The 26,917-nt window shown below is 49.2% G+C and overlaps 2 protein-coding genes across 3 annotated transcripts in view; one reads left to right on the plus strand and one right to left on the minus strand.

Annotated features, from left to right (window-relative positions):
* The window catches only part of YME1L1 (YME1 like 1 ATPase), a 171,705-nt gene extending 169,902 nt beyond the window's left edge, over nucleotides 1-1,803 (minus strand). Inside the window, exon 1 of the mRNA XM_075315530.1 lies at nucleotides 1,667-1,803. Within this exon, the coding sequence (XP_075171645.1) occupies nucleotides 1,667-1,699 (33 nt within the window). The 5' untranslated portion in view covers nucleotides 1,700-1,803. The remainder of the gene's footprint in view (nucleotides 1-1,666) is intronic.
* A 7,160-nt stretch (nucleotides 1,804-8,963) lies between these two features.
* Nucleotides 8,964-26,917, plus strand: part of MASTL (microtubule associated serine/threonine kinase like) — a 97,578-nt gene continuing 79,624 nt past the window's right edge. For both annotated transcript variants that reach the window (XM_075315531.1, XM_075315532.1), the window contains exons 1-3: nucleotides 8,964-9,180; nucleotides 15,080-15,217; nucleotides 17,133-17,272. In XM_075315531.1, coding sequence (XP_075171646.1) covers nucleotides 8,998-9,180; nucleotides 15,080-15,217; nucleotides 17,133-17,272 — 461 coding nt within the window. In that variant the 5' untranslated portion in view covers nucleotides 8,964-8,997. The remainder of the gene's footprint in view (nucleotides 9,181-15,079; nucleotides 15,218-17,132; nucleotides 17,273-26,917) is intronic.

The raw sequence follows: 26,917 nt of genomic DNA on the forward strand, positions 1-26,917 counted from the left end.
CCCCCTATATACACCGCAGAGACACCAGTATACACTGATATATACCGGTGTGGTGACTATAGTAATGTACATCCCCCTATATACACCGCAGAGACACCAGTATACACTGATATATACCGGTGTGGTGACTATAGTAATGTACATCCCCCTATATACACCGCAGAGACACCAGTATACACTGATATATACCGGTGTGGTGACTATAGTAATGTACATCCCCCTATATACACCGCAGAGACACCAGTATACACTGATATATACCGGTGTGGTGACTATAGTAATGTACATCCCCCTATATACACCGCAGAGACACCAGTATACACTGATATATACCGGTGTGGTGACTATAGTAATGTACATCCCCCTATATACACCGCAGAGACACCAGTATACACTGATATATACCGGTGTGGTGACTATAGTAATGTACATCCCCCTATATACACCGCAGAGACACCAGTATACACTGATATATACCGGTGTGGTGACTATAGTAATGTACATCCCCCTATATACACCACAGAGACACCAGTATACACTGATATATACCGGTGTGGTGACTATAGTAATGTACATCCCCCTATATACACCACATAGACACCAGTATACACTGATATATACCGGTGTGGTGACTATAGTAATGTACATCCCCCTATATAAACTGCAGAGACACCAGTATACACTGATATATACCGATGTGGTGACTATAGTAATGTACATCCCCCTATATACACTGCAGAGACACCAGTATACACAGATATATACCGGTGTGGTGACTATAGTAATGTACATCCCCCTATATACACTGCAGAGACACCAGTATACACTGATATATACCGGTGTGGTGACTATAGTAATGTACATCCCCCTATATACACCACAGAGACACCAGTATACACTGATATATACCGGTGTGGTGACTATAGTAATGTACATCCCCCTATATAAACTGCAGAGACACCAGTATACACTGATATATACCAGTGTGGTGACTATAGTAATGTACATCCCCCTATATACACCGCAGAGACACCAGTATACACTGATATATACCGGTGTGGTTACTGTAGTAATGTACATCCCCCTATATACACCGCAGAGACACCAGTATACACGGATATATACCGGTGTGGTGACTATAGTAACATACATCCCCCTATATACACCGCAGAGACACCAGTATACACTGATATATACCGATGTGGTGACTATAGTAATGTACATCCCCCTATATAAACTGCAGAGACACCAGTATACACTGATATATACCGGTGTGGTGACTATAGTAATGTACATCCCCCCTATATACACCGCAGAGACAATCATATACACTGTATATGGCTGTAGTATCAGTTTCCCAGATGGAGGCACAATGTATGGACATGCAGTGGCTGAGGGGTCTTCTGTGTGACATGTGGTGACAGCGGCACATGACAGGCGGACATTGGAGACCCCTCCTATGTACATAGAACAGATGTTTCCCCGGACACGAGTGACTGTGGAGCCCGGGACTGACCCTCCGCTCCCCCCCTATACACGGGGATGTGCCGTGGACTCGTGTCCTGCTGGTCACGGACTTCAAGCCCCTGCGTGACCGGTGACGTAACACACCGCCACTACTACGTCACTTGTATCAGACACGGCGCCACCACGTGACGTCACTCACCTGCGGCTGCACCGAGTTACTGAGGGAGAACATGGCGTCCGCACACCGGGAATCAAGCCCGGTTTACTGTGAATCTCCGGCCACTTGTCAGCTACCCGGCGTGATGTAACAAAGGTGACCCGGATAACCCGGCTTTCAGGAACTTCCGGGTCGATTGCGTCACTTCCAGTTCTTTCTGGTAACGGTAACCATAGTGACAACACAGCGTGGTGGAAGAGTGCGACACCTAGTGGTTACTTTCGGCAGTGACAGTAAATCACTGCACTTCGTTTTCTATATTTTGGACTCAAAAACGCTGGAAAAACGCAAAAAGAATTGACATGCTGCATCTTTTAGGCTATGTGCGCACTGGGAAATGGAATTTTCTTGAGAAAATTCTGCATGCTCTCAAAGATTACCGCACCCGCGGTAAAAAACCGCGGCAAACCGCACCCGAAAACCGCATGCGGTTGGCCGCGGTTTGCTGCGGTTTCACCACGGTACTGTTCGCGGTATTGCCGCGGTTTTGGATGTGCTTTATTGCATTCAATGCAATAAAGCACATTGAAGAAAAAAAAAAAAATTAATTCTGAGATAGTAGATAGATAGACAGAAGAATAGATAGAGAGATAGATAGATAGACAGACAGAGGGATAGATAGATAGATAGATAGATAGATAGATAGATAGATAGATAGATAGAGGACAGATCGCTGCATTTCCCACGGTCGGCAGTGAGTTCACATTACCGGCCGTGGGAAATGACCGGTAATTACCTCTGCTGTCTGCTGCTTTCATTCAGCGCTGTGTCTGTGACAGTCGCGGCTGGATGTCAGCAGCGCAGGACCTGTGGATTACGCTGGAGCTGTGGATTACGCCGGAGCTTTGGTGCGGGAGGGGTTAATAAAATGGTGAACGAGGCTTGTTTGTTTTATTTAAAATAAAGGATTTTTCGGTGTGTGTGTTTATTCACTTTACTTATGGGTTGATCATGTCAGCTGTCACATAGACGCTGCCATGATCAAGCCTGGAGTTAATGGCGGTGGTCCCCCACCATCATTAACCCCTTGTATTACCCTGACCGCCACTGCTACATGGCGGCAGGAAGAGCCGGGGACACGCCGGTGCTGCCGCATAATGGATGCGACAGTCCCGGGGCAGCTGCGGCTGATATTCTCGGCTGCCGGAGGGGGAGTGAGGCGGGGGACATTAACCCTGCCCCTCTCCCTCCCCAGCCTGAGAATACCGGGCCGCCGCTGTGTGCTTACCTCGGCTGGAAGGTAAATATACAGCGGAGCCCACGTTCTTTGTTTTCTATATTTCCGTTTTCTTTCTATGTGTCTGTGTTCTGTGTGTGTGATGTGTTCTGTGTCTGTGATGTGTGTGTTTACTCTCTGCACGGCTTCCTCTTCCTGTAATGACATCACTTCCCTGCAAAACCGCAGACAGGTGATGTACATTACCGGAGGTAAACTGCGAAATACCGCGGGGAATAACGCAGGAAAACGCAGTGAACCGCACAGAATTTGCTTCCTGCGTTATTCCCTGCGGGATTTCACGATTACATTGGAGTCAGTGGAGTGAAATCCCGCAGCAACGTGCGGAAAAGAATTGACATGCAATTGTTTTTGCGGCGGGATTCCCGCAGCAAAACATGCAGCTGTCAAATTCCGCATAGTGCGCACAGGATTTTTTTTGCCCATAGGTTTTGCTGGTGAATCACTGCAGAGATGTTATGAACATTTTCTGCAGCGAAACATGCAGCAAAACCGCAAAAAATCCGCGACAAAATCCGGTAAGTGCGCACAGGGCCTAAAAACGCAGCCATGATGCAGACAAAAAAAGATGCGGACAGCAAAATAGAAATCTCAGACTTTGCTGGGAGAAGGAAATGGATACCTTTTGGTGCATCTTTGTGATGTCAAAAACGCACCAAAAGATGCACTGTGTGAATATTGCCTTATATGCAGTAAAAAAAAAAAATGTCTCTCAGGTCCTCCTTGGCAATTTGTCATTTTTTTTGCACTTTATTTTCTTCCAGAATTTTTGCACAAAAAAAAATAGCAGAAAAAAACCTGCAACATTTACACTACATGTGAACATGGCCTAAACGTGAAGCAAAGTGGATGAGACGTCATGATATCTCCACCTTCGGTGCGTCGAACTGTGCGGTAAAAATGCAAGTAAAGAAAACGATGCTGGATTGTTTTTAACACTGAAGCAAAGCTTTTTTGCAGTATTAAAAAAAAGCGTTAAAAACCCGGATTCAGATCTGCAGCAAAAATGCATCAAACAAAAGGGAAAACGCATAAAAGACGCAGTAAACACACAATAATCAGAGGAGATTGTCATTGTGTTGTGTGGTGCAGACACCTGGAGTAAAAAGCATTTGGAAAAACGCAGCAATTACACTATGTGTGAACACGGCCTCAGCGTTACATCTTTATTAAAACAAATGATGGGTTTAACAGAGAAAAATAATCAGTCACATCATGTTTTTATGCCATTTACCGATCCTCATAAATCTGATTGCTGTTCTGTGCAAAATGTTACAAATGCATGGACACCAAATACAGTATGTTAATGTATTTGCTGATTTGTAATGTTTATTATTAAAAACAATATTAAAAATGTAATTTTTTTAATTGTTTTCTTTTATTATTTTTAGTAATTTTTTAGGAAGAAAAAAAATCTCTTTTTTATTCTCCCTCTAAAATACAGGACACAGAGAAGCACTGCTTTGTACAATGTATCTCTATGTACTTGTATAATATGTCTGCAGAGTCAGAGCCTGCACTGCAGCTTCATGTGTAAAAAAAAGTGTCCACTGACATCAGCAGATCCTGTGGCTCAAAGCTTTTAGATCCTTGCTTGCAATGTTGAATGTTGTCGGTTTGAGTACCAGCGTCGGGTAATTAAAAAAAGACACTTTTGCAACTATTTAATGTTATTCTTAGCAGTTTTATAGGAACAAAAAAATGTGACTTATTCCTTACCTATAGAATTCAGGAATATAGAGGTACGCTACTATCTACAGATGTAGCTGAATAATCGCCTTCTGTTCACTGTCTGCACTACAGGTCAAAATTACCAAATTCTCCCCTGTCTTTCAGTGAGGGTGGAGGCTCAATGGTAAAGCTGCTGCTGCCTGGGAACACAAAGATTGTGAATTTAATTCCGGGAACACCAGGTAAAATATATCTTTGTATTGTGTCAGCCAGTAGATTGAAAGAAAAAGTGTTTAGAGAGGAGAATTGTTGATTTTATTTATGCGCTGCAGAAAGATGCTCCGCCCATGAGGAGGATGAGCTACAGAGTGTAACGCCTGCCTGGATCCACAGACTCAGATGGGCTGTAAAGGGGAGGCTAGAGGGAAGCCACTCACCAAGTAGGACCCCCAGAACCCTGAAACCCTTTAACCCCTATACAGGGATTTGGAATTACACAGGACCCTGGAGATCACTACCTGTGGAAGGCTGCAGTCCGATGAGTGTAGTCGTCAGGCAGGATCAAACCAGGGATTGCGGAACAGGGACAGAATCGGCAGGCAGTGACGTAGTCAGCAAAAGTAGCAGAGGTCATATTCGGGTCGGGCAGCAAGGTACAAAAACAGTAGGCAGAAGGGTAGTCAAAAACATGCAGAAGTCAACACAGGAATCTCCAACAGAATAGGACGTAACAGGAGCCAGGAAAATCAGAACTATATCTGGCAGTAATCATGTGACAGGAGGGGAAATAAGAAGGGTGTGGTGTCTTCCCATTGGCTGTAGCTGAACGCTGGCAACTTCAGCTGGAAGACACATGCCACCCACAGTCAGCCAGCGGTACTGCAGATCCCAAGCTAACCCAGCCCAATGGATGATCGGAGCCTGCGCCCACCGGTGCCGCTGGCATCGACTCCTCTCTCATCACCAGCACCATCCACGGCAGGAACACGGCGTCGCCTGGCGATCGGAGCAGAAGTCGCTGGAGCAGACTCCGGCGGTGACGTAACACAGAGCCATTGAGCGAGAGGAAGCCGAGACAAAAGCCAAGACTGTCATGACAGTGGGACAGTCCCACTGAATCCGGGACAGTTGGGAGCTTTCGGTACCCGACAAGCAAGTCACAAAAAATCAAATTGGGTTAGTAACTAAGGTGTCACATGGGACCCAGTTCACTTGTATTGCACTGCGATCTAGCAGCTGCACATAGTGATCTTTGGCCACATGACTTGCTTCCACAGACTAATTCTGACAGGTATTTTTGGGTGGAAAAGGTGACAACCGCCAAGAGTTGAATCGGTGAGGTATGTTCATTGCTGGGAATCTGGAAGGATCATTGCCTTCCTGCAGAAATAACTTTCCGGCACTGACGTTGTGTGTATGTTAACCTCGCACAAAGTTATAAAAGTGATTTTACCACTTATGAGTTAAAGGGATTGTTATTATAAACAGGATGGGTGATAACTTACTGATCGGTAGATGTTTATCCACTGGGACCCACAGCGGTCAACAGAATAGGGCACTTTTATACCTAATAATGGAGCCACAGGTCAGATGGCACTGCTGCGCTGCAGAGCCGGCTGTCAGTCAGTACCAGGGTGTGGTTACAGTCTCCATTCACTATGTACTGAGCGCGGGACTGAGGCCACACCTCTATGACTGAAAGCCGGAGGCCGCCAGAAGGAATATTAGCTTCTTTCTTGAAGGCTTTCACAGCTTTAGAACACAACCTACAAATTAACCCCATACTTACAGGTTAATAGCTTTTGGGGGCATGACTGGTTTCCTTAATTTACGCTTTCATTTCTAGGTTTACTGTTCATTTTAAATGAATTTTAATAAAACAGATCAGGGAAATTCTTCCAACGAATGACAAGAATAATATTCCTAATTTACACACAACATCAGAGATCGATATTGTCATAAAAGTCAACATTATATGCAGAAGCACAGACAAACTTCTGAAAATGGTATATACTGAATAATACCATAATAATAACAATCCTTTTTCTCTGCTCCATTTCTAAAACTGAACATGGACAAAACAGAATTGATTGTCTTTCCTCCTCCTCACTCAACCACCCTACCTGACCTATCCATCAATGCCAATGGCTGCTCCTTCTCCCCAGTCCCACAAGCTCGCTGCCTGAGGATAACCCTTGACTCTGTTCTCTCCTTCATGCCAAATATCCAATCTCTCTTCACCTCCTGCCACCTCCAACTCAAAAATATCTCCCGGATTCATACATTCCTTTCCCAAAAAGCTGTAAAAACCCTAGTGCATGCCCTTATTATTGCCCATCTGGATTATTGCAACCTCCTGCTCTGTGGCCTCCCTTCTAACACTCTTGCACCCCTACAATATATTCTAAACTATGCTGCCTGGCTAATCCACCTCTCCCCCCGCTACTCCCCGACCTCCCCTCTCTGCCAATCCCTTCACTGGCTTCCCATTGCTCAAAGACTCGTTCAAAACCATGACCTACAAAGCCATCCACAACCTGTCTCCTCCCTACATCTGTGAGCTACTGTCCCGGTACCTACCTGCACGTAACCTCCGATCCTCACAAGATCTCCTTCTCTACTCCCCTCTGTTCTCCTCTTCCCACTATCACATACAATATTTGCCCCGTGCCTCCCCCATACTCTGAAATGCTCTGCCACCATGTATCAGATCTTGCCTACCTTGACAAGCTTCAAAAGGAGCCTGAAGACCCACCTCTTCCGACAAGCCTACAACCTGCAGTAACCCTCAGTCCGCCAAAGAGCCACAAGACTAGATCTACCCTCACCTACTGTATCCTCACCCATCCCTTGTAGACTGTGATCCCTCGCAGGCAGGGTCCTCACCTACTGTATCTTCACCCATCCCTTGTAGACTAAGAGCTCTTGCGGGAAGGTCCTCACCTACTATATCCTCACCCATCCCTTGTAGACTGTGATCCCTCGTTAGTAGGGTCCTTACCTACTGTATCCTCACCCATCCCTTGTATAGTGTGATTCCTCACGCCCAGGGTCCTCACCTACTGTATCCTCACCCATCCCTTGTAGACTGTGAGGCCTTGCAGGCAGGGTCCTAGTCACCTACTGTATCCTCACCCATCTCTTGTAGACTGTGATCCCTTGCGCGCAGGGTCCTCACCTACTGTATTCTCACCCATCCCTTGTAGACTGTGAGGCCTCGCGGACAGGGTCCTCACCTACTGTATCCTCACCGATCCCTTGTAGACTGTGATCCCTCACGCGCAGGGTCCTCACCTACTGTATCCTCACCCATCCACTGTAGACTGTGATCCCTCGCTGGCAGGGTCCTCACCTACTATATCCTCTGGAATAAATGGCACTATAATAATAGATAATAATAAATTCTGTGCAACTTAGTTTTCTCATAAAGAATGAATGGAGCGGAGCTTGAGCATGTGCACTGCCAATGGTGAGAAAAGGTTCCCAGTCAGCAGTCGGTCCTCACTGATCTGTACACTATTCACACTACCCACTTCTCCTCAGCAGACAACCCCTGTAATGGTCATTCTGACATTGATTTTCAAAGTAAGTACACCAGCCTTATCAGGTCTATATAAAGAACTCCTTAGACACCGAATTGGAGATAATTGTTAAATTGAGGTTGGTCTTCTGCCGATCTCCAGTATGGAGCACTTTTATCCCCAGTTCATCCGTGACAGCAAGACCATTGACATGAACTGAAAGGAGCGGTCAGTCACTCATCTAAGACTAAAGCACTGAATATACGATTAGGAAAGAGCCCTTCGAGCACTCAGCCATCTACGCCAATGCCCTATAATATGGCCCAGGGGGCACTGTTACGGGTTGCGCTTTAAGGAGCTATAAGTAACACCTCTGGGGAATAGTTTTGGGGAAATCAAAGTTCCCAGCAACAGCACTATTTTCCCTACTGGGGATATGGCTGATAAGATGCATTTGGTGGGAAAGCAAAATCCATAAGGAATTATTATATAAGCAATTGCCTAGACTATAAACAGATACCTGAGAAATCACAGTACTATACTGGAGTCTCAGGCTAATCCTCAGCTCAGGTCTATAGGTTTATATAATCCTCAGCTCAGTCTGAAGATCAGTCATATGATCAAGTAGGAACTTGTACAATTTTCAAAAACAAACACATGGGCAGCTGCCCAGAGTAAACATGGCCGCCATGCGTCTAGTTAAATGTCCAACAGAGGCGTGGTTAAGAAGACCTCTTTACTGTGATTGGTCAATAATGTCCGTTCTGTCCACAATGCTAGAAAGTTATTGGTAGGAAATATTGGTGACGCAGCGTAGAGGCGTGTCTCCTGTTTAAACTGTAGAGGCGCCGCCGAGCTCCTAGACTATAGAGAGGGCGGATAACATGGGGGTGATGGCAGCCCCGGAGACGGCGGACAAGGGGCCGCTGTGCGGGGAGAAGAAGTTCACGGTGCCGCAGCCGCCGTCCATCGAGGACTTCGCCATAGTGAAGCCGATCAGCCGCGGGGCCTTCGGGAAGGTTTATCTGGCTCGTAAGAAAATCAGCAGCAAGCTGTTCGCCGTGAAGGTGAGAGGCACGAATATGGCGTGCAGCGGGCATGCTGAGACTTGTAGTGCACTGTGGGGAGCTTGTGCTTGTGAAATGACTGCTCCCAGCATGCCTTGCGGCGGCTCCGAGAGCTGTCAGTGCATGCAGGGAGTTGTAGTTTAATCACATCTTGCAGCCCCCTTGGATGAGTAGAACACCTAGTTAGGGGTCAACCAGTTACCACCTGTCGCCAGAGGGGGGGCCTCACTGATGAGGAATACTGGGTCTGCAGTGCCATATTCGATTATTCCTAAAATTGGGAGTTATCCCAAACCCATAAGATGAGGGTTAACGTTCTGATCTCTGGGGGTCCCAGAGGTCCCACAAAGGGGGCTGTACAGAGCGCTGTGTGGCTGGGAGCATATGATTAGCCTCTGCCCCCTCATTGTCTGTGGGCCACCCGCGCGCACTGCTGGGGCCACCCGCGCGCACTGCTGGGGCCACCCGCGCGCACTGCTGGGGCCACCCGCGCGCACTGCTGGGGCCACCCGCGCGCACTGCTGGGGCCACCCGCGCGCACTGCTGGGGCCACCCGCGCGCACTGCTGGGGCCACCCGCGCGCACTGCTGGGGCCACCCGCGCGCACTGCTGGGGCCACCCGCGCGCACTGCTGGGGCCACCCGCGCGCACTGCTGGGGCCACCCGCGCGCACTGCTGGGGCCACCCGCGCGCACTGCTGGGGCCACCCGCGCGCACTGCTGGGGCCACCCGCGCGCACTGCTGGGGCCACCCGCGCGCACTGCTGGGGCCACCCGCGCGCACTGCTGGGGCCACCCGCGCGCACTGCTGGGGCCACCCGCGCGCGTGCGCTAACGCTCAGCGGACACATTTGAACTCCTCACAGAGTGGGGGATCGTAACCTCCAGCTCCTGTCCTAAAGGTAGATGATAGATATTTGTGGGTCGTCCCCCCCCAAATTAAGGTTTTTTCCACCATTATGATATTGGTGACCGGTCATTAAAATAGTATTGGTGGGGGTCTGATGCCCCTGCTAATCAGCTGTCACCAGCAGTGCCCCCTTCTAAACATTATACAACCTCCCTCGTAAATCAGTTGCTGCTCCCTGATCCTGAATGTTGGCTCCTAGTCACCCAAGAACGGCCACTTCACGGAGGGGGTGACCCTGCAGATGAACAGGCTCTTCCTTCACACGATCACTGGGGATCCAGAATATCATAGTGATATGCCATTATGGCCGGAATAGCCGTTTAATGGCATTGACTGTTTTATAGGGGGTCCAAAAATTATCCTCTATCCAACAGATAGGAGATAATTAATGACTGCGGAGAGTCATCGTGATTCTGCCCCTATAACATTGGTGTCTTACCATGTGGCTGTGTGGGGTCTGTGCCCCCTGGTTATCGGGCTATATTTCGGGTCACTAGTCTCGGTATGACCATGACATGTCACTGTGACCCACTAAATGGTACAATTGTACTAAAATATCAGAAATAACTGAAGGTCCCGTGCATACGTCTCTTATAAGTTACCGGTGGTCTCCATCTGATTAGCTTTATCCGGGGAGCCGGATTATTAATGTGCACAATGTGATCCTGGTTACACAGAGATAATCCCGTTTATGGCCTCTGTACACTCCTGTGTCCCTCAGAACAATGTCCGGGATTAGAACACACAAGGTCTTCTTCTGGCCTCCAGAAAAATATCTAGGTTCAAAGCTCAGTTAAGACGTGGTGGAAAAAATGGTGAAAATGAGATGGAATTGGACGCATCTATAATATTCATCCAATGTACAGTACAGACCAAAAGTTTGGACACACCTTCTCATTCAAAGCGTTTAATTTATTTTCATGACTCTGAAAATTGTAGCTTCACATTGAAGGCATCAAAACTATGAATTAACACATGTGGAATGAAATACTTTGTGTGAAACAACTGAAAATATGTCTTATATTCTAGGTTCTTCAGAGTAGCCACCTTTTGCTTTGATTACTGCTTTGCACACTCTTGGCATTCTCTTGATGAGCTTCAAGAGGTAGTCACCGGAAATGGTTGTCACTTCACAGGTGTGCCCTGTCAGGTTTAACCCCAACATGACCCCAAACACACCTCCAAGCTGTGTACAGTCATGGCCAAAAGTTTTGAGAATGCTACAAATATTAATTTTTACAAAGTCTACTGCTTAAGTTTTTCTAATGGCAATTTGCATATACTCCAGAATGTCATAAGGAGTGATCAGCTTAACAGCAAAGTCAATATTGGCTAAGAAAATGAACTTCAATCCCCAAAACACATTTCAACATGATTGCATTCCTGCCTTAAAAGGAGCAGCTAACTTTGTTTTAGTGATTGTTCCATTAACACAGGTGTGGGTGTTGATGAGGACAGGGCTGGCGATCAATCAGTCATGATTAAGTAACAATGACACCACTGGACACTTTAAAAGGAGGCTGATGCTTGGTATCATTATTTCTCTTCAGTTAACCATGGTTATCTCTAAAGAAACACGTGCAGCCATCATTGCTCTGCACAAAAATGGCCTAACAGGGAAGAGTATCGCAGCTACAAAGATTGCATCTCAGTCAACAATCTATCGCATCATCAAGAACTTCAAGGAGAGAGCTTCCATTGTTGCCAAAAAGGCTCCAGGGCGCCCAAGAAGGACCAGCAGACGCCAGGACCGTATCTTAAAACTGTTTCAGCTGCGGGATCGGACTACCAGCAGTGCCGAGGTAGCTCAGCAATGGCAGCAGGCTGGTGTGAGTGCTTCTGCACGCACTGTGAGGCGGAGACTGCTTGAGCAAGGCCTGGTTTCAAGGAGGGCAGCAAAGAAGCCACTTCTCTCCAGAAAAAACATCAGGGACTGACTGATATTCTGCAAAAGGTACAGGGAGTGGACTGCTGAGGACTGGGGTAAAGTCATTTTCTCAGATGAATTCCCTTTTCGATTGTTTGGGACATCTGGAAAACAGCTTATTAGGAGAAGAAGAGGTGAGCGCTACCACCAGTCTTGTCTCATGCCAACTGTTAAGCATCCTGAAACGATTCATGTGTGGAGTTGCTTCTCAGCCAAGGGAATCGGCTCACTCACAGTCTTGCCTAAAAACACAGCCATGAATAAAGAATGGAACCAGAATGTCCTCCAAGAGCAACTTCTCCCAACTGTCCAAGAGCAGTTTGGCGCCCAACAATGCCTTTTCCAGCATGATGGAGCACCTTGCCATAAAGCAAAGGTGATCACTAAATGGCTCATGGAACAAAACAGAGATTTTGGGTCCATGGCCTGGAAACTCCCCAGATCTTAATCCCATTGAGAACTTGTGGGCAATCATCAAGAGACGGGTGGACAAACAAAAAACAACAAATTCTGGCAAAATGCAAGCATTGCCTAGGGGTGCTTCACACACAGCGAGCTCGCTGCCGAGATCGCTACTGAGTCACGCTTTTTGTGACCTCATTAGCAATCTCGCTGTGTGTGACACTGAGCAGCGATCTGGCCCCTGCTGTGAGATCGCTGCTCGTTACACACTGCCCTTGTTCGTTTTCTTCAAAGGCGCTCTCCCACTGTGACGCACAGATCGCTGTGTGTGACAGCGAGAGAGCGACGAAATGAAGCGAGCAGGGAGCAGGAGCCGGCATCTGGCAGCTGCGGTAAGCTGTAACCAAGATAAACATCGGGTAACCAAGGTGGTTACCCGATATTTACCTTAGTTACCAGCCTCCGCAGCTCTCACGCTGCCTGTGCTGCCGGCTCCGGCTCTCTGCACATGTAGCTGCTGTACACATCGGGTTAATTAACCCGATGTGTACTGTAGCTAGGAGAGCAAGGAGCCAGCGCTAAGCAGTGTGCGCGGCTCCCTGCTTTCTGCACATGTAGCTGCTGTACACATCGGGTTAATTAACCCGATGTGTACTGTAGCTAGGAGAGCAAGGAGCCAGCGCTAAGCTAAGCGGTGTGCGCTGGTAACTAATGTAAACATCGGGTAACCATACCCGATGTTTACCTTAGTTACCAGTGTCCGCAGCTTCCAGACGCCGGCTCGCACGTCGCTGTTGGCTGGGGGCTGGTCACTGGTCGCTGGTGAGATCTGCCTGTTTGACAGCTCACCAGCGACCATGTAGCGATGCAGCAGCGATCCTGACCAGGTCAGATCGCTGGTTGGATCGCTGCTGCATCGCTAAAGTGTGAAGGTACCCTTAAGCAAGAATGGACAGCTATCAGTCAGGATTTGGTCCAAAAGTTGATTGAGAGCATGCCAGGGAGAATTGCAGAGGTCCTGAAGAAGGGTCAACACTGCAAATATTGACTTGCTGCATTAACTCATTCTAACTGTCAATAGAACCTTTTGGTACTCATAATATGATTGCAATTATATTTCTGTATGTGATGTAAACAGCAGACAAACACAATTAAAAACCAGAGGGAAACAGATCATGTGAAAATATAATTTTGGTGTCATTCTCAAAACTTTTGGCCATGACTGTAAGGGCTATTTGACTAAGGAGAGTGATGGGGTGCTATGCCAGATGACCTGGTCTCCAGTCACCAGACCTGAACCCAATCTAGGTGGTTTGGGGTGAACTGGACCGCAGAGTGAAGGCAAAAGGGCCAACAAGTGCTAAGCATCTCTGGGAACCCCTTCAAGACTGTTGGAAAACCATTTCCGGTGACTACCTCTTGCAGCTTATCAAGAGAATGCCAAGAGTGTGCAAAGCAGTAATCAAAGCAAAAGCTGGCTACGTTGAAGAGCCTAGAATATAAGACATATTTTGAGTTTTTTCACACATTTTTGTTAAGTATTTCATTCCACACGTGTTAATTCATAGTTTTGATGTCTTCAATGTGAATCTACAATTTTCAGAGTCATGAAAATGAAGAAAACTCTTTGAATGAGGTGTCCAAACTTTTGGTCTGTACTGTATTTAAGTAATGTATGACAAAAGGGGATATTTTAGGGATATTCGTTTCATGCTACGGGATGTTAGAGGAAATTTTCATTTGAAGGGGGAAAAAAACTGTTACAATGGGAGATGATGGCTGAATTATGATTAGCAGAAGACATGAAAAGATATTCCCAGCACGTACCATGAGATCAAACCCATCCGAATACTCCAAGGCCTCGTTCAGACGTCCGATTTTCCATGTACAAGAGAGAGAACACAAACCCATTAAATAACCACTCCAATGTATTTTATTTCCCCACTGGAGTGGTGCTTTAATCTAAGCCCCTTGCTCCTTGGCTTATAGTCCCCTTCTGGCATCTTAACCATTTATCACCGCCACCCTGGTCAGTCTCCAGCACTTTGTAAACTTGTGGCAGCTCCAATGCTTCATAGAGGTCACAACTCCATAGAAGTCCTATGAGAGCCTCATTCTGGCTCCCATAGACTGGTTTTAAGAGCTTGTGACGTAACGTCTGACTTCCAGCCAGTCAGAAGTTACGGTCGCAAGATGGCGCCCTCCGGAAGGACAAGCGCGACTCTGAATAAGCAATGAAAACGCTGGAGCGTAAGTATAAGACTGGGGGCAGGGGGCTTAGATTTAAAGTACCACTCCAGTGCTGTAAGTCCCCTGCACCCCTGTCTAATACTCACCCTTCGGTGGCTTGATTTGTTTCCAGCGTTGCTCCGGTCGGTCTCGGACACCTTTTGACCTGTTGGCTGCTCCAGTGTTTAATGCAGCAGAGCGGAGGTTACAAGTCTACGAGGGCCTCGTTCTGGCTCTCATAGACTTGTATTCAGCCTTTGTGATCTATCTTTGGACAGTCAGAAGATACGGACAGAAGATGGAAAATCGGACCAAACACAGCGCATTAGTACCCGCAGCCGCTATTTGAAATCCTTAAAATTCCGGCATTGGTGCTAATATATTTCCACTTTAATGTTTTTTTGCTTCCTATTTTGTTTTTCTGATTTGCAGGTGGTGAAGAAAGCGGATATGATTAATAAGAACATGGTGCATCAGGTTCAGGCAGAGAGGGACGCGCTCGCCCTCAGTAAAAGCCCTTTTATTGTACATTTATATTACTCTCTGCAGTCCGCCAACAATATCTACCTGGTAAGTGCCGGAGCCGCACTAATCCCATCATTTCTCTATCATCTCCTCTACAAGCGGTGCTCATAAAGCAAAAAAAAATTTGAGAAGTATTCATTGCACATTGGAACATTACTGCTCATCCGTCCCTTTCTTATTTCACCTTTTTTTATGTATTAAACAAGACATTAGAACTGTAGGTGGTGCCAATAGATTTAGGACCCGATCCATAATCTGTGACCATTGGATTGGAGTCCTGAGAACGGCCTCCGGCAGCCGCGCCTGGTATGATGTCATATGTGCGCCAGTCCGGTTAATAAAAACAAAAGCTGTGGCTGCCGGAGGACGAAGGTCACTCTCAAGGCCCCAGTCTGACAGACCAACTCGAATTGGAACTTACCGTATTTTATTGTTTTAGAAGACGCACCGGATTATAAGACGCACCCCAAATTTAGAGATAAAAAGAAATAAAAATGGGGTCCATTTTATAATCTGGTGTTCTCTTACCGGAGGGGGGCAGCAGTGGTGGTGAAGCAGGGTCACAGGAGGCAGAGGATGTGCTGCCAGCCGCGGCGGGTCTGTGGTGGCAGCGGCGGTCAATGGCGTCAGTAGCGGTGGCGGGTGAGTGGTGGAGCAGGCCGGTGCGGTGAGGGTCCCTGACTGTCCGCGGTCTCAGTTCAAATGATGGCGCCTGGAGCGGCACATGCGCAGATGGAGCTCTCATCCAAGGTCTCCATCTGCGCACGCGCTGACTCCCAGCGCCATCATTTGAAACTGGGACCGTGGGCACACTGGGACACACCTGCCGCACAGCCACCCACACGCACAAAGAGGCAGCCGGTACAGACAGGCAACCGCCCGCACGCAGCCACAGGCACCCGGCGATCCTCACAGAGCCACAGGCACCCGGCCGCCGCACAGACAGCCCCCCCGGTAAGTTATATTCGGATTTTAAGACATACCCCTCGTTTTCCTCCCAAATTTTTGGGAGGAAAACTGCGTCTTATAATCCAAAAAATACGATATTCACTTTTTACACCATTCACTATAAATGTTTAGTTCTGATCCAAAGTACTTTCTATAATTCAGTCCAAATATTCAGACTATATAATCTCGCAGGCCTCCATGTCACTGCCGTAGAAAATGAGGGGCGCTGCCCCTGTAAGTCTGGACCCACGTGTCCCCACTGGAACAATGTTAAAGGGAATCTGTCACCAGGTTTTTGCTCCCGCATCTGAAAGCAGCATAATGTGGAGACAGAGACCCTGATTCCAGCGATGTGTCTCTTACTGAGCTGTTTGCTGTCATTTTGATAAAATCAGTGTTTTCTCTGCTGCAGATCTACCGGTTATACAGAGCTCATGAATATGCTGGACTACCTGCAGCATGCCAAGGAGTCCTGTAATGATAATCTACTGCTGATTAAACAGTGATTTTATCAAAACTACACTAAGCAACCCAGTAAGTGACACATTGCTGGGTTCAGGGTCTCTGTCCCTACATTATGCTGCTCTCAGATTAGGTGTCAAAAACCTGGTGACAGGTTCCCTTTAATATCCACAGGGCTCAACACTTGTTTTACCCAACGGTTCTTAGTATTACGTTGCTGTTCACAGATTTCTGGCCCAGTAATAGATTTGGTTCCTGGGGTCCCAGTGATAACACCCTGAGTAATCAGTAATTTATCCCGTGTCCTTTTGAATTCTCTTTTTCCCGAGTTTCTAGAAGGGCCATACAAATGAATGGAGTGCGGCCATCTGTTTTTCAGGCGAAATCTAACCTCTTTTTCTGCTTCATTTTTGCATGTTCCATATTTGTAGCAGATAAGACAACCCATTTAACCCAAAGCAAAATATTTTTGTGTTGCATTTTTATTTTTTTCTTTTAATGCATGTCATCATAAGGATCCATGATTACTAACCTCACTGTCTTCTACCAGATAATGGAGTATCTCATTGGAGGAGACGTGAAGTCTCTCCTGCACATCTACGGTTACTTTGATGAGGATATGGCGATAAAATACATTTCTGAGGTCGCTTTGGCTCTTGACTACTTACACAGACATGGAATAATTCACAGGTAATGATGATGATTACACAGTTTTGACTTCTGGGAACCCACTAATCCTAAAATCGGGGCTTTGCAGAGTCCTGTCTGAATGCAACAAAGGTTGAACATGTGCTCCTCCACTTTGTCAGTAGGATCAACCTTCCTAAACCATCTATATTGACATGTAGGTCATAGGAAGCTGAATAAAATGATACTGTAACATCTGCGATCCGGTGTCCTACGCCAGAGAAATCCACATTTTTCCTAAGATGTAAATGAGGCGCTAAGATCTACATGAGACTGTCTCAAGGGAATCGTTGCCAATGTGAGACATGTAATGACTGACAGTCTGCTCTCCTGATCTACATGTTTGTCAGTCACTACATGTCTCACACTGGTAACACGTCCTTTTAATTTACAATAAGATTAGATCTCAGGGAGATCTGTGTCCGGCTCATAACTCTTAACAGCTCATTTATATTTTATAGTAAATGTGGGTTTCTCTGGAATCTACTTAACAGAAGAGGGGGGTCAAACACACAGAAAAATGTACAAATACTCAATCAATTGTAATATATACGTATTAATGCCATGTAGTGTGTATACGCGTAGTACAATATTAATATGACCCTCGGTAATAAAAAATGAAAATGCAAAGGAAGGACCGAGATGGTCAGCGTATTATTACACTTTATTGATGCACAAAAACAGACAAAAAAAAATAATTTCTAATATATAAACGTGTGTGTGTGTGTGTGTGTGTGTGTGTCCGCTAAAGGAATCCGCACCGTCGCATTTACAATCACGAAATTTTGCACAGACTCCTCATGTGACTCAGGGGAACGTCATAGACTATGTTTTGGCGGGAAAAATTTAACCCTGTGCTTTACAGTTACTCTCCAAAATCCTGCCTCCATTAAACTGAATGGAGGTGGGAGCTACAGTCTATTAATAGCAACTGTCAATGGTTGCTATAGGAACAAAATAAACTGTTAGTAAAAGAAGCTTATGTGTGAGGTAATAAGATGTCAGTGGGGAGACGGATAGAGAGAGACAGAGACAGCCTGGGAAAAGAGACAGCCCCAGACAGACTGGGAAAGAGACAGACATAGAGACACAGACACTCACACATAGAGACAGAGAGAGATGGAGACAGACAGACTGATACAAATACAGACCGAGCTAGAAACAGACAGACATAGACACAGACAGACAAGGAAAGAGACAGACAGACAGCGACACACAGACAGAGACTGGGAGAGAGACTGTTACTATCCCGGGCAAAAGATTGGGATGGTAATGAAATCAAAATGCACAGTGACTGATTGTCCATAGAGCATGTATGGTGCTGACCCTGCTGTGTCCTTAGTGGAACAGGGGACGTGGGTGATTGGTGTGAACTTGGCATGGTGGATTTAGCACAAAGTATTATTTTTCCATATTGGGCATCAATGCAAAAACCTTTCAGTGTGCTTGATGTTTTAGGTGACTTTTCCGCTCTGCAGGCTCTACCTCTAATTTTCAGTTTTCTCTGAGCTAGTGGTTGGTTAGCTGCCATGATGTCTCCCATACACCGCACACACAGCGATGATGCCCTCCTGTGTCTATGGAGCACATCCTCAGCAGCACCATGGAGGACATTATACAGCAGTACTGAGCAGTGTAGTTGTGAATCCAGCCCTGGAGTGAGAGAAAACGCTTACTAGAAAGCGGCAACATCACCTTTCTCCATAGGCCGCTGTAAGCTGACACCAGCCCTTCTGATGTATACGGCAGTTTTTCATAGTGAATGACGAATACATGGAGCAAGAGTGGGGGTGGGTGGGGTGACTAAATGGTTCATATGGTCCGTACGAAGCTAATTTCTTTGATAAGTAATTTTACAGAGTTTGTTATATTTGCCTGTAATAATAATTTATATAAAGTTAGAAGGCCAGTGGTTTGCCTTTTGCATACAATACTATGGATAGTCTATCACTGGAACAAGGCTTTAATACCAGACCAGAGGAGGCTCAACACCAGGGAGCCATAGATCAGCTATTCTCAGCTCCAACAGCGACCACTAAACATTTGATAGGCCGCACTGTTGAGCTTCAATCCAGCCCTTGCCGGAACTGATCGTCAGGACTGTTGGGTGTTGGCCCTCCACTGATCAAATATTGATGACCTCTCCCAGGGATTGGTCATCGATAACATTGAAATAGAAAAATTCATTTTAAAGGGAATCTGTCAGCAAGTTTTGCTTTGATTTCTGAAGACTGCATGCTGCAGGGGTTAACACCCAGAATTCAGGGATTACTGTCTTGTCAAGGTCCTATCTATTGTTTACTTTTTATGTTTGTCTTTACCAGCTGGACTTCTCATTGTTCAGACTACAATGGCACACCTCCTCCTCTGACACCTCTCTGTCAATGTACAATTTCTATAGCCTAGTGTGGGCAGCTCTCTCAGCTCTGCTACATGACCATCTAAAAATTCTGATTGTGTCAGAACGGCTGCACCCAGTAATCTAAGTGATACATTATTGGATTCAGGATCTCTTTGCCTATGTTGGGGGCGGAGGAGGGGACGCTGCGCTCTCCCTCTGCTCTGGTCCGGCTGCCGCTGCTGCTGCGGCCGCTGCTGCTGGGTGGCTCAAGCGATGGGCCGGATCCCGGGGACTCGAGCGGCGCTCCTCGCCCGTGAGTGAAAAGGGGTTTGGTTTGGGAGATTTATTGTCCGTGACGCCACCCACGGTTGTGGTGATTGTGTGGACACCACCGCTGCTCTGTATGGGGATCCCTGGAGCGGTGACAGGGAGCAGCCTTGTTGTTATTTCTCCCCTCCGTGGGTAGGGGGTTGGTTGTCCCGGGGCCCGGTGATGGGGTAGGGGTGGATGGCAGGCCGGGTGCGGGGCCTGGTGAGGTGCAGGGTCGCGGGGATAGCGCTGTGCCGCACGGAGGGACTCACTCAGCCTGAGACGGTGACACAGTTCTCGGTAAAACACTCGGCTGGAAGGACGGTTCCCACGGACGGCTGCTGTTGCTTTTCCCCGGTAGTTAACGGTGACTGTCACTTTTCCTGCACCTATGTTCAATGTTGGTAGCGATGGGTTCCCACCGGTTACCCGCTCCCCGACTTGGATATGGGCCGGAGGAGCCCCTCTTTGCCCGCAGGCGCTGGCCCTGAGAAACTGGTGCGGTGGCGGTGGCGGTGTCTCTCTCATACGGTTGGACTGTTGCCTTCAATCGGGACTTAGTTGTTTGGAGACCCGGAGGTCCCCTTCACTGACGGATTTGGCAAATTCACGGCGACTCCTAGCCTTGCCGGGATCCGAAACGCCCCTGCCAATGGTGCTGGCTTCTCCTTGTGTACCGGTCCGGTACCGCCGGGCCACCACCCGTCCACGGTCCTCACGGCAACTCCGATCAGCCTCCACTGCAGACGGTCACCGCCGTCTGCTAACCTTGCTGTCTCAGTCCGGGGCACACACCCGGACCAACTTCAGGCTTTCAAACTGTCACTCTTCTCTTTCACTACTTTCCCTCCTTCTACTTCAAACTCCAAACTTAATCTCTAACTGCACTCAAGCTCTGCCTGAGCTCAACTGCCTGTGTCTCCCTGCCTCCAGGACTGTGAACTCCTTGGTGGGCGGAGACCAACCGCCTGGCTCCACCCCCTGGTGTGGACATCAGCCCCTGGGGAAGGCAACAAGGATTTCTGGTCTAGCTTTGGTGTACCTAACCGGGGTGTAGGGTGTGGTGATGTCATTACCTGTGACCCCTGGCTTGCCCAGGGCGTCACATTCCCCCTTAGCAAAATGCAGACCGTCCACGGGCTGCCCGTCCAACACCGGTTTTATTTTTCTGAAAAAAAGATAAACACAATACAAGTAAAATAACATCAAACCACAACGGGAGGCACTTTTCTTAAACGTTGCAAATGGTTAACGGTTACGGCTTCCGCTCTCACCCACCCAAGTAACTTGGCCCTGATGCTGCCCCTAAGAAACAGGCAGCACCCATTGACCCCAGTCCTGCACCAAGTTACCCGAGCGGGATCTGTCCTTTCCAGGGGACCCACGTCCACGGGGAGCCCCTGGAACCCCCAGAGGGTAGCCACCGGTTCCGGTGGTGGCTGGGCCCCAGCCTGCTCCACTGCGGGCCCTCCCTCCAATCTGCCTCTCCGGAGGCGGCAACGGTGGAAGCTGTAACCAACATTTATTTACAGGCCACAAGTTTTTGTTTGCCTTGCAAGTTCTCAGGCATGTTCATAGACGTTTCTATGCCAGGTGAAGGGGGTCCCAACGGGGACCAGCTGCCGGCTACGACCGGTTCAAATCAGCAGTAAATCAGGTAACTTTCTTTGTCGCTCCATTGGGAGACCCAGACAATTGGGTGTATAGCTTCTGCCTCCGGAGGCCACACAAAGTATTACACTTTAAAAAGTGTAACCCCTCCCCTCTGCCTATACACCCTCCCGTGCATCACGGGCTCCTCAGTTTTACGCTTTGTGTGGAAGGAGGCACACATCCACTCACATTCTCATTTTAGTTATATCGGTTGGAAGAAAAGTGGGCCCCCACGGGGCCCCCGGCATGTTCCCTTCTCACCCCACTACGTCGGCGGTGCTGTTAAGGTTGAGGTACCCATTGTGGGTACAAAGGCCGGAGCCTCATGCCGTCTCCTTCACCATCCCTTAGCGGCTCTGGGAGAAGTGGGATCCTGAGCGGTCATCCAGTCACTGGGACCGTGCTCCCTCTGCAGCCCCTGTGGGAATCTGTCGGCCAGGAGTGTATTTATCCTCAGGGACCGGGCCCTGCAACACTAAGGTACTCTGTATCCCCATGGGGGATGTGCAGGAGCGCCTTCATCCCGGACGCTGCAGCAGCTGCTTATTTGTGACGGCCGGCGGACTTCCGCGCCGACCGCGCCTGTTTGTCGGCCGCGGTCTTAAATTTAGTCCCCGGCTTCAATTGCGGCCTAGTAGCAAAACTCCCGCCCCCGGGCCTGTCTATCAGTGGTAAGGGCGGGACTGCCGACCTGACGTCGGATGTGAGGGCCGGAGCATCCTGTATGTTTCCTCCCCCCTCACTGATCACTGTGGGGACTCCAGATTCCCGCACTTTTCTAACGCCGCCCACGGCTCCACTCCTCCCCAGAGAGCTCCGGCAGCCATTTCTTTGGCATTCTGCCTGTGGAGGATTTCCTGGAAGAGCTCTGCAATGCTGGGAGACCTAAGGCAGGGAATCTGGAGGACACACACTCCGCTTTTTAGCAGTCGGTAAGCCACACCGGTCACCCGGTGCTGGTCCCCCCCAGGGTGCCGGAATAGATACTATATATATATTTATATATTTCTGTTCGGTCGGGCTGTATACACTCCCCATATACCCTCAGTGATCACTCTCCTAGGAGACAACAGCATGTCGTCCACAAGGAGCAAGGGTGCCAAGGCACAGGGTTATTTTGCGACCTGTACCTCTTGTGCGGCTAAGTTACCTGCGGGTTCCACCTACCCTCACTGTGAGCAATGCTCAACCCCCGTTTTGCTTGCTCAGCCGGAGCCTCGGTCACTAATGGGCCCCTCGGCTCATGCAGAACCCCTTGCTCCCCCTGTCCAGGCGGCAGGGACAGAGTTCGCAGTTTTTGCTGAAAAACTCTGAGTCACTCTCACAATCCATGGCTCAGTCTATGGACAAATGGTCTGCCAAGCTGCTTGAGGCTTTGCAGTCCAGACCGGTCCTTGCACAGGCCCCGGGCCCTGTTGGATCTGCGCCTCCAGGCCCCTCTCTGGCCGCGCCGCAGCACGTTCCCAGGGGGGGCCCTAGGTCTCACGTGGAGGACTTCGGCCCGGACCACAGTCCCAGACCAGCTAAGCGGGCCCGCTGGGAATCTTCCCCGACTTCTTCACGCTGCTCGGGTTCCCAGATTGAGGACTCTCTGGAGCACGAGGCGGACGTCGCAGCTCAGGGCTCTGACCCTGACGTTGCTCTCAATCTTGACACACCTGAAGGGGACGCTATAGTAAATGACCTTATCTCGTCCATCAACCAGGTGTTAGATCTGTCTCCCCCGCCTCCACCTGTAGAGGAGTCGACTTCTCAGCAGGAGAAACACCAGTTTCGGTTCCCTAAACGTACACGGAGTGCGTTTTTCGATCACTCTAACTTCAGAGATGCTGTCCAGAAGCCCAGAGCGGTTCCGGACAAGCGCTTTACTAAGCGCCTTACTGACACACGTTACCCCTTCCCCTCTGACGTTGTTAAGGGTTGGGCTCAATGTCCCAAGGTGGATCCCCCAGTCTCTAGATTGGCGGCTAGATCTGTGGTATCGGTTGCAGATGGATCATCGCTAAAGGATGCCACTGACAGGCAGATAGAGCTCCTGGTGAAATCCATCTATGAAGCCACGGGCGCGTCTTTTGCCCCGGCTTTTGCAGCCGTGTGGGCACTCCAAGCTATTTCAGCTTGTCTGGCTGAGATTAATGCGGTCACACGTAATTCTGCTCCGCAGGTTGCGTCTTTGACTTCTCAGGCGTCAGCTTTTTCTTCCTACGCCATGAACGCAGTTCTAGACTCTGCTAGCCGTACAGCGGTGGCATCCGCTAACTCTGTGGCAGTCCGCAGGGCCATGTGGCTGCGCGAATGGAAGGCAGACTCTGCTTCCAAGAGGTTCTTAACCGGTTTGCCGTTTGCTGGCGACCGCTTGTTTGGTGAACGATTGGATGAGATTATTAAGGAATCCAAGGGAAAGGACTCCTCCTTACCCCAGTCCAAACCAAAGAAACCTCAGCAACGGAAAATACTATCGAGGTTTCGGTCCTTTCGTCCCTCCACCAAACCCCAATCCTCTTTGTCCAGCAGGCCGGAGAAAGGCCAGAGGAACTCCTCTGCGTGGCGGTCCAAGTCACGCCCCCAAAAGGCCGCAGGAGGCACTGCTTCCAAGGCGGCCTCCTCATGACTCTCGGCATCCCCGAACCGCATCCTCGTTCGGTGGCAGGCTCTCCCGCTTTTGCGACGCCTGGTGACCACATGTTCAAAACCGATGGGTGAGAGACATTCTGTTTCACGGTTACAGGATAGAGTTCAGCTCTCGTCCCCCGACTCGTTTCTTCAGAACATCTCCGCCCCCCGAGCGAGCCGATGCACTTTTTCAGGCGGTGAACGCTCTGAAGACAGAAGGAGTTGTGATCCCTGTTCCCCCCCAGGAACATGGTCGCGGCTTTTACTCCAACTTGTTTGTGGTGCCAAAGAAGGACGGCTCGTTCCGTCCCGTTCTGGACCTCAAACTGCTCAACAGACATTTGAGCACCAGACGTTTTCGGATGGAATCTCTCCGCTCGGTCATCGCTTCGATGTCACAAGGAGACTTCCTAGCATCAATCGACATCAAGGATGCTTATCTCCATGTGCCGATCGCACCCGAACATCAACGCTTTTTGCGTTTCGCCATCGGGGACGAACACCTCCAGTTCTTGGCATTGCCTTTCGGCCTGGCGACAGCCCCACGGGTGTTCACCAAGGTCATGGCATCTGTTGTGGCGGTCCTACACTCACAGGGGCAATCGGTGATTCCCTACTTAGACGATCTTCTGGTCATGGCACCCTCTCAGATGGCTTGTCAAAACAGCCTTTCTTCAGCGCTCTATTGGGAGACCCAGACGATTGGGGTATAGCTACTGCCCTCTGGAGGCCACACAAAGCACTACATTAAAAGTGCAAGGCCCCTCCCCCTCTGGCTATACCCCCCCCGTGGTATCACGGGTTCTCCAGTTTTAGCTTTGTGTGCGAAGGAGGTCAGACATTCCATGCATAGCTCCACAGATTTTAGTCAGCAGTAGCTGCTGACTATTTCGGATGGAAGAAAAGAGGACACATATAGTGTCCCCAGCATGCTCCCTTCTCACCCCTGGATGGTGTTGTAAGGTTGAGGTACCTATTGCTGGTACAGGGCTGGAGCCTGACATGCTGTTTTCCTTCCACATCCCCTGGTAGGGCTCTGTGGAAGTGGGATCCTGCCGGCCTCTCAGCTCTGATGCCGGGCTCCATCCACAGACCCATTAGAACCTGATGGAGACGGAGCAGGAGTACGATCAGGGACAGGCCCTGCATCATACAGGTACTCTGTGTCCCCGGCAGGCACAGACACACTCCGGGCTGGCTGGGTGTTGTAGTGCGCCGGGGACCGCAACGTGGAGTTGGTGTCCCTACAGATTACTGGGGGATTGTTTGTGTTTGGGAACGCAGCGCCGACCCCCTCTGGACCGGGCGGCGCTGCTGTGACTTGTGGTGCGCCGGGGATCCGCCGTCCGCGCTTTTACGGCGGCGGCGGTTATAAATTTAGTCCCCGGCTTTTTGGGCCTAGGACGCCGGCAGCTCCGTTTCGTTCCCGCCCCCACCCTGTCATTCAGGGTAGGGGAGAGACGCTGTTCGCTAGCAGCGACGAGGGCTGGAGCCTGTTTTACATGCTCCAGCCCTCTCACTTGGCACAGAGGGAAGCAGGCTTCCCGCTCTTGGCCAGGAACGCCCAGGGCCCGCCCCCCTTCCTCTCTCGAGACGCCGGCAGCCATTACATGCATGCCTGGCTGGAGGAAGGACGCAAGGCTCTGGGAGACCTGGACTAGGGGCTATCTGGCGACCACACACCCGCTTTTAAGCGGGCGGTAAGCGATTTTTCTGTGCTGGTCCCTCTAGTGCCTCACTGTGTATCAGTGTACTGGGTACAGATATATAGATATTGTATTTCTTGCACTGTGAGGTGCGCTTCTGGCTGCATATCCCAGATCGCTCTGTGGAAGCAGCAACATGTCATCCTCAAAACGCAAGGCGGCCAAGGCAAAAAGGGCTGTGTATACTGCGTGTGCTGCATGTGGGGCTAATCTACCAGCAGGCTCCGATGACCCCCATTGTGTGCAATGCTCCGACCCGGTGCTGCTTCGCCAGCCGGAGTCGGGAGAGGTAGTGACCCAGGCTGAGACGCCTGTAAGTTCTGCCCCGGTGACAGGGACGGACTTTGCAGTTTTTGCAGATAACATGTCTGTATCTATGGCAAAAATCCTTGAAACCTTGCAATCTATGCATGGGACTCAGTCCCTGGGCACGGCGAGGCCTCTGTCCTCAGGTCCCCCTTACTTGGAATGTATCCAGCCCACAGGGGGGTCCCCGGCTTCACAGGCCGAGGATTATGACTCAGATGATGGCCCCAGCCACCCTAAGCGAGCTCGCTGGGAAAGACCCTCGACGTCTTCACACTGCTCAGGGTCTCAGCGCAATCAGTCTCCCTGTGATGTGTCTGATGAGAGTGATCAGGAATCCACTCCTGGAACCCCTCTCAACCTGGATACCCCGGATGGGGATGCCATGGTAAACGACCTTATCTCAGCCATCAATAGGCTGTTGGATATTTCTCCCCCAGCCCCTTCAGCAGAAGAGGCGGCTGCGGAGCAGGAAAAGTTTCGTTTCCTTTATCCCAAGCGTAAATTGAGTGCTTTGTTAGATCACTCTGACTTCAGAGAATCAATCCAGAAGCACGACGCTCACCCAGAAAGGCGTTTCTCTAAACGATCTAAAGATACGCGTTTCCCTTTCCCCCCTGAGGTGGTCAAGCGCTGGACACAGTGTCCAAAGGTAGACCCCCCGATTTCCAAACTTGCAGCTAGATCCATAGTTGCAGTGGAGGATGGCGCTTCACTTAA

Source organism: Anomaloglossus baeobatrachus, chromosome 6 (genome assembly GCF_048569485.1).
Source record: "Anomaloglossus baeobatrachus isolate aAnoBae1 chromosome 6, aAnoBae1.hap1, whole genome shotgun sequence".
NCBI classification, from domain to species: Eukaryota; Metazoa; Chordata; class Amphibia; order Anura; family Aromobatidae; genus Anomaloglossus; species Anomaloglossus baeobatrachus.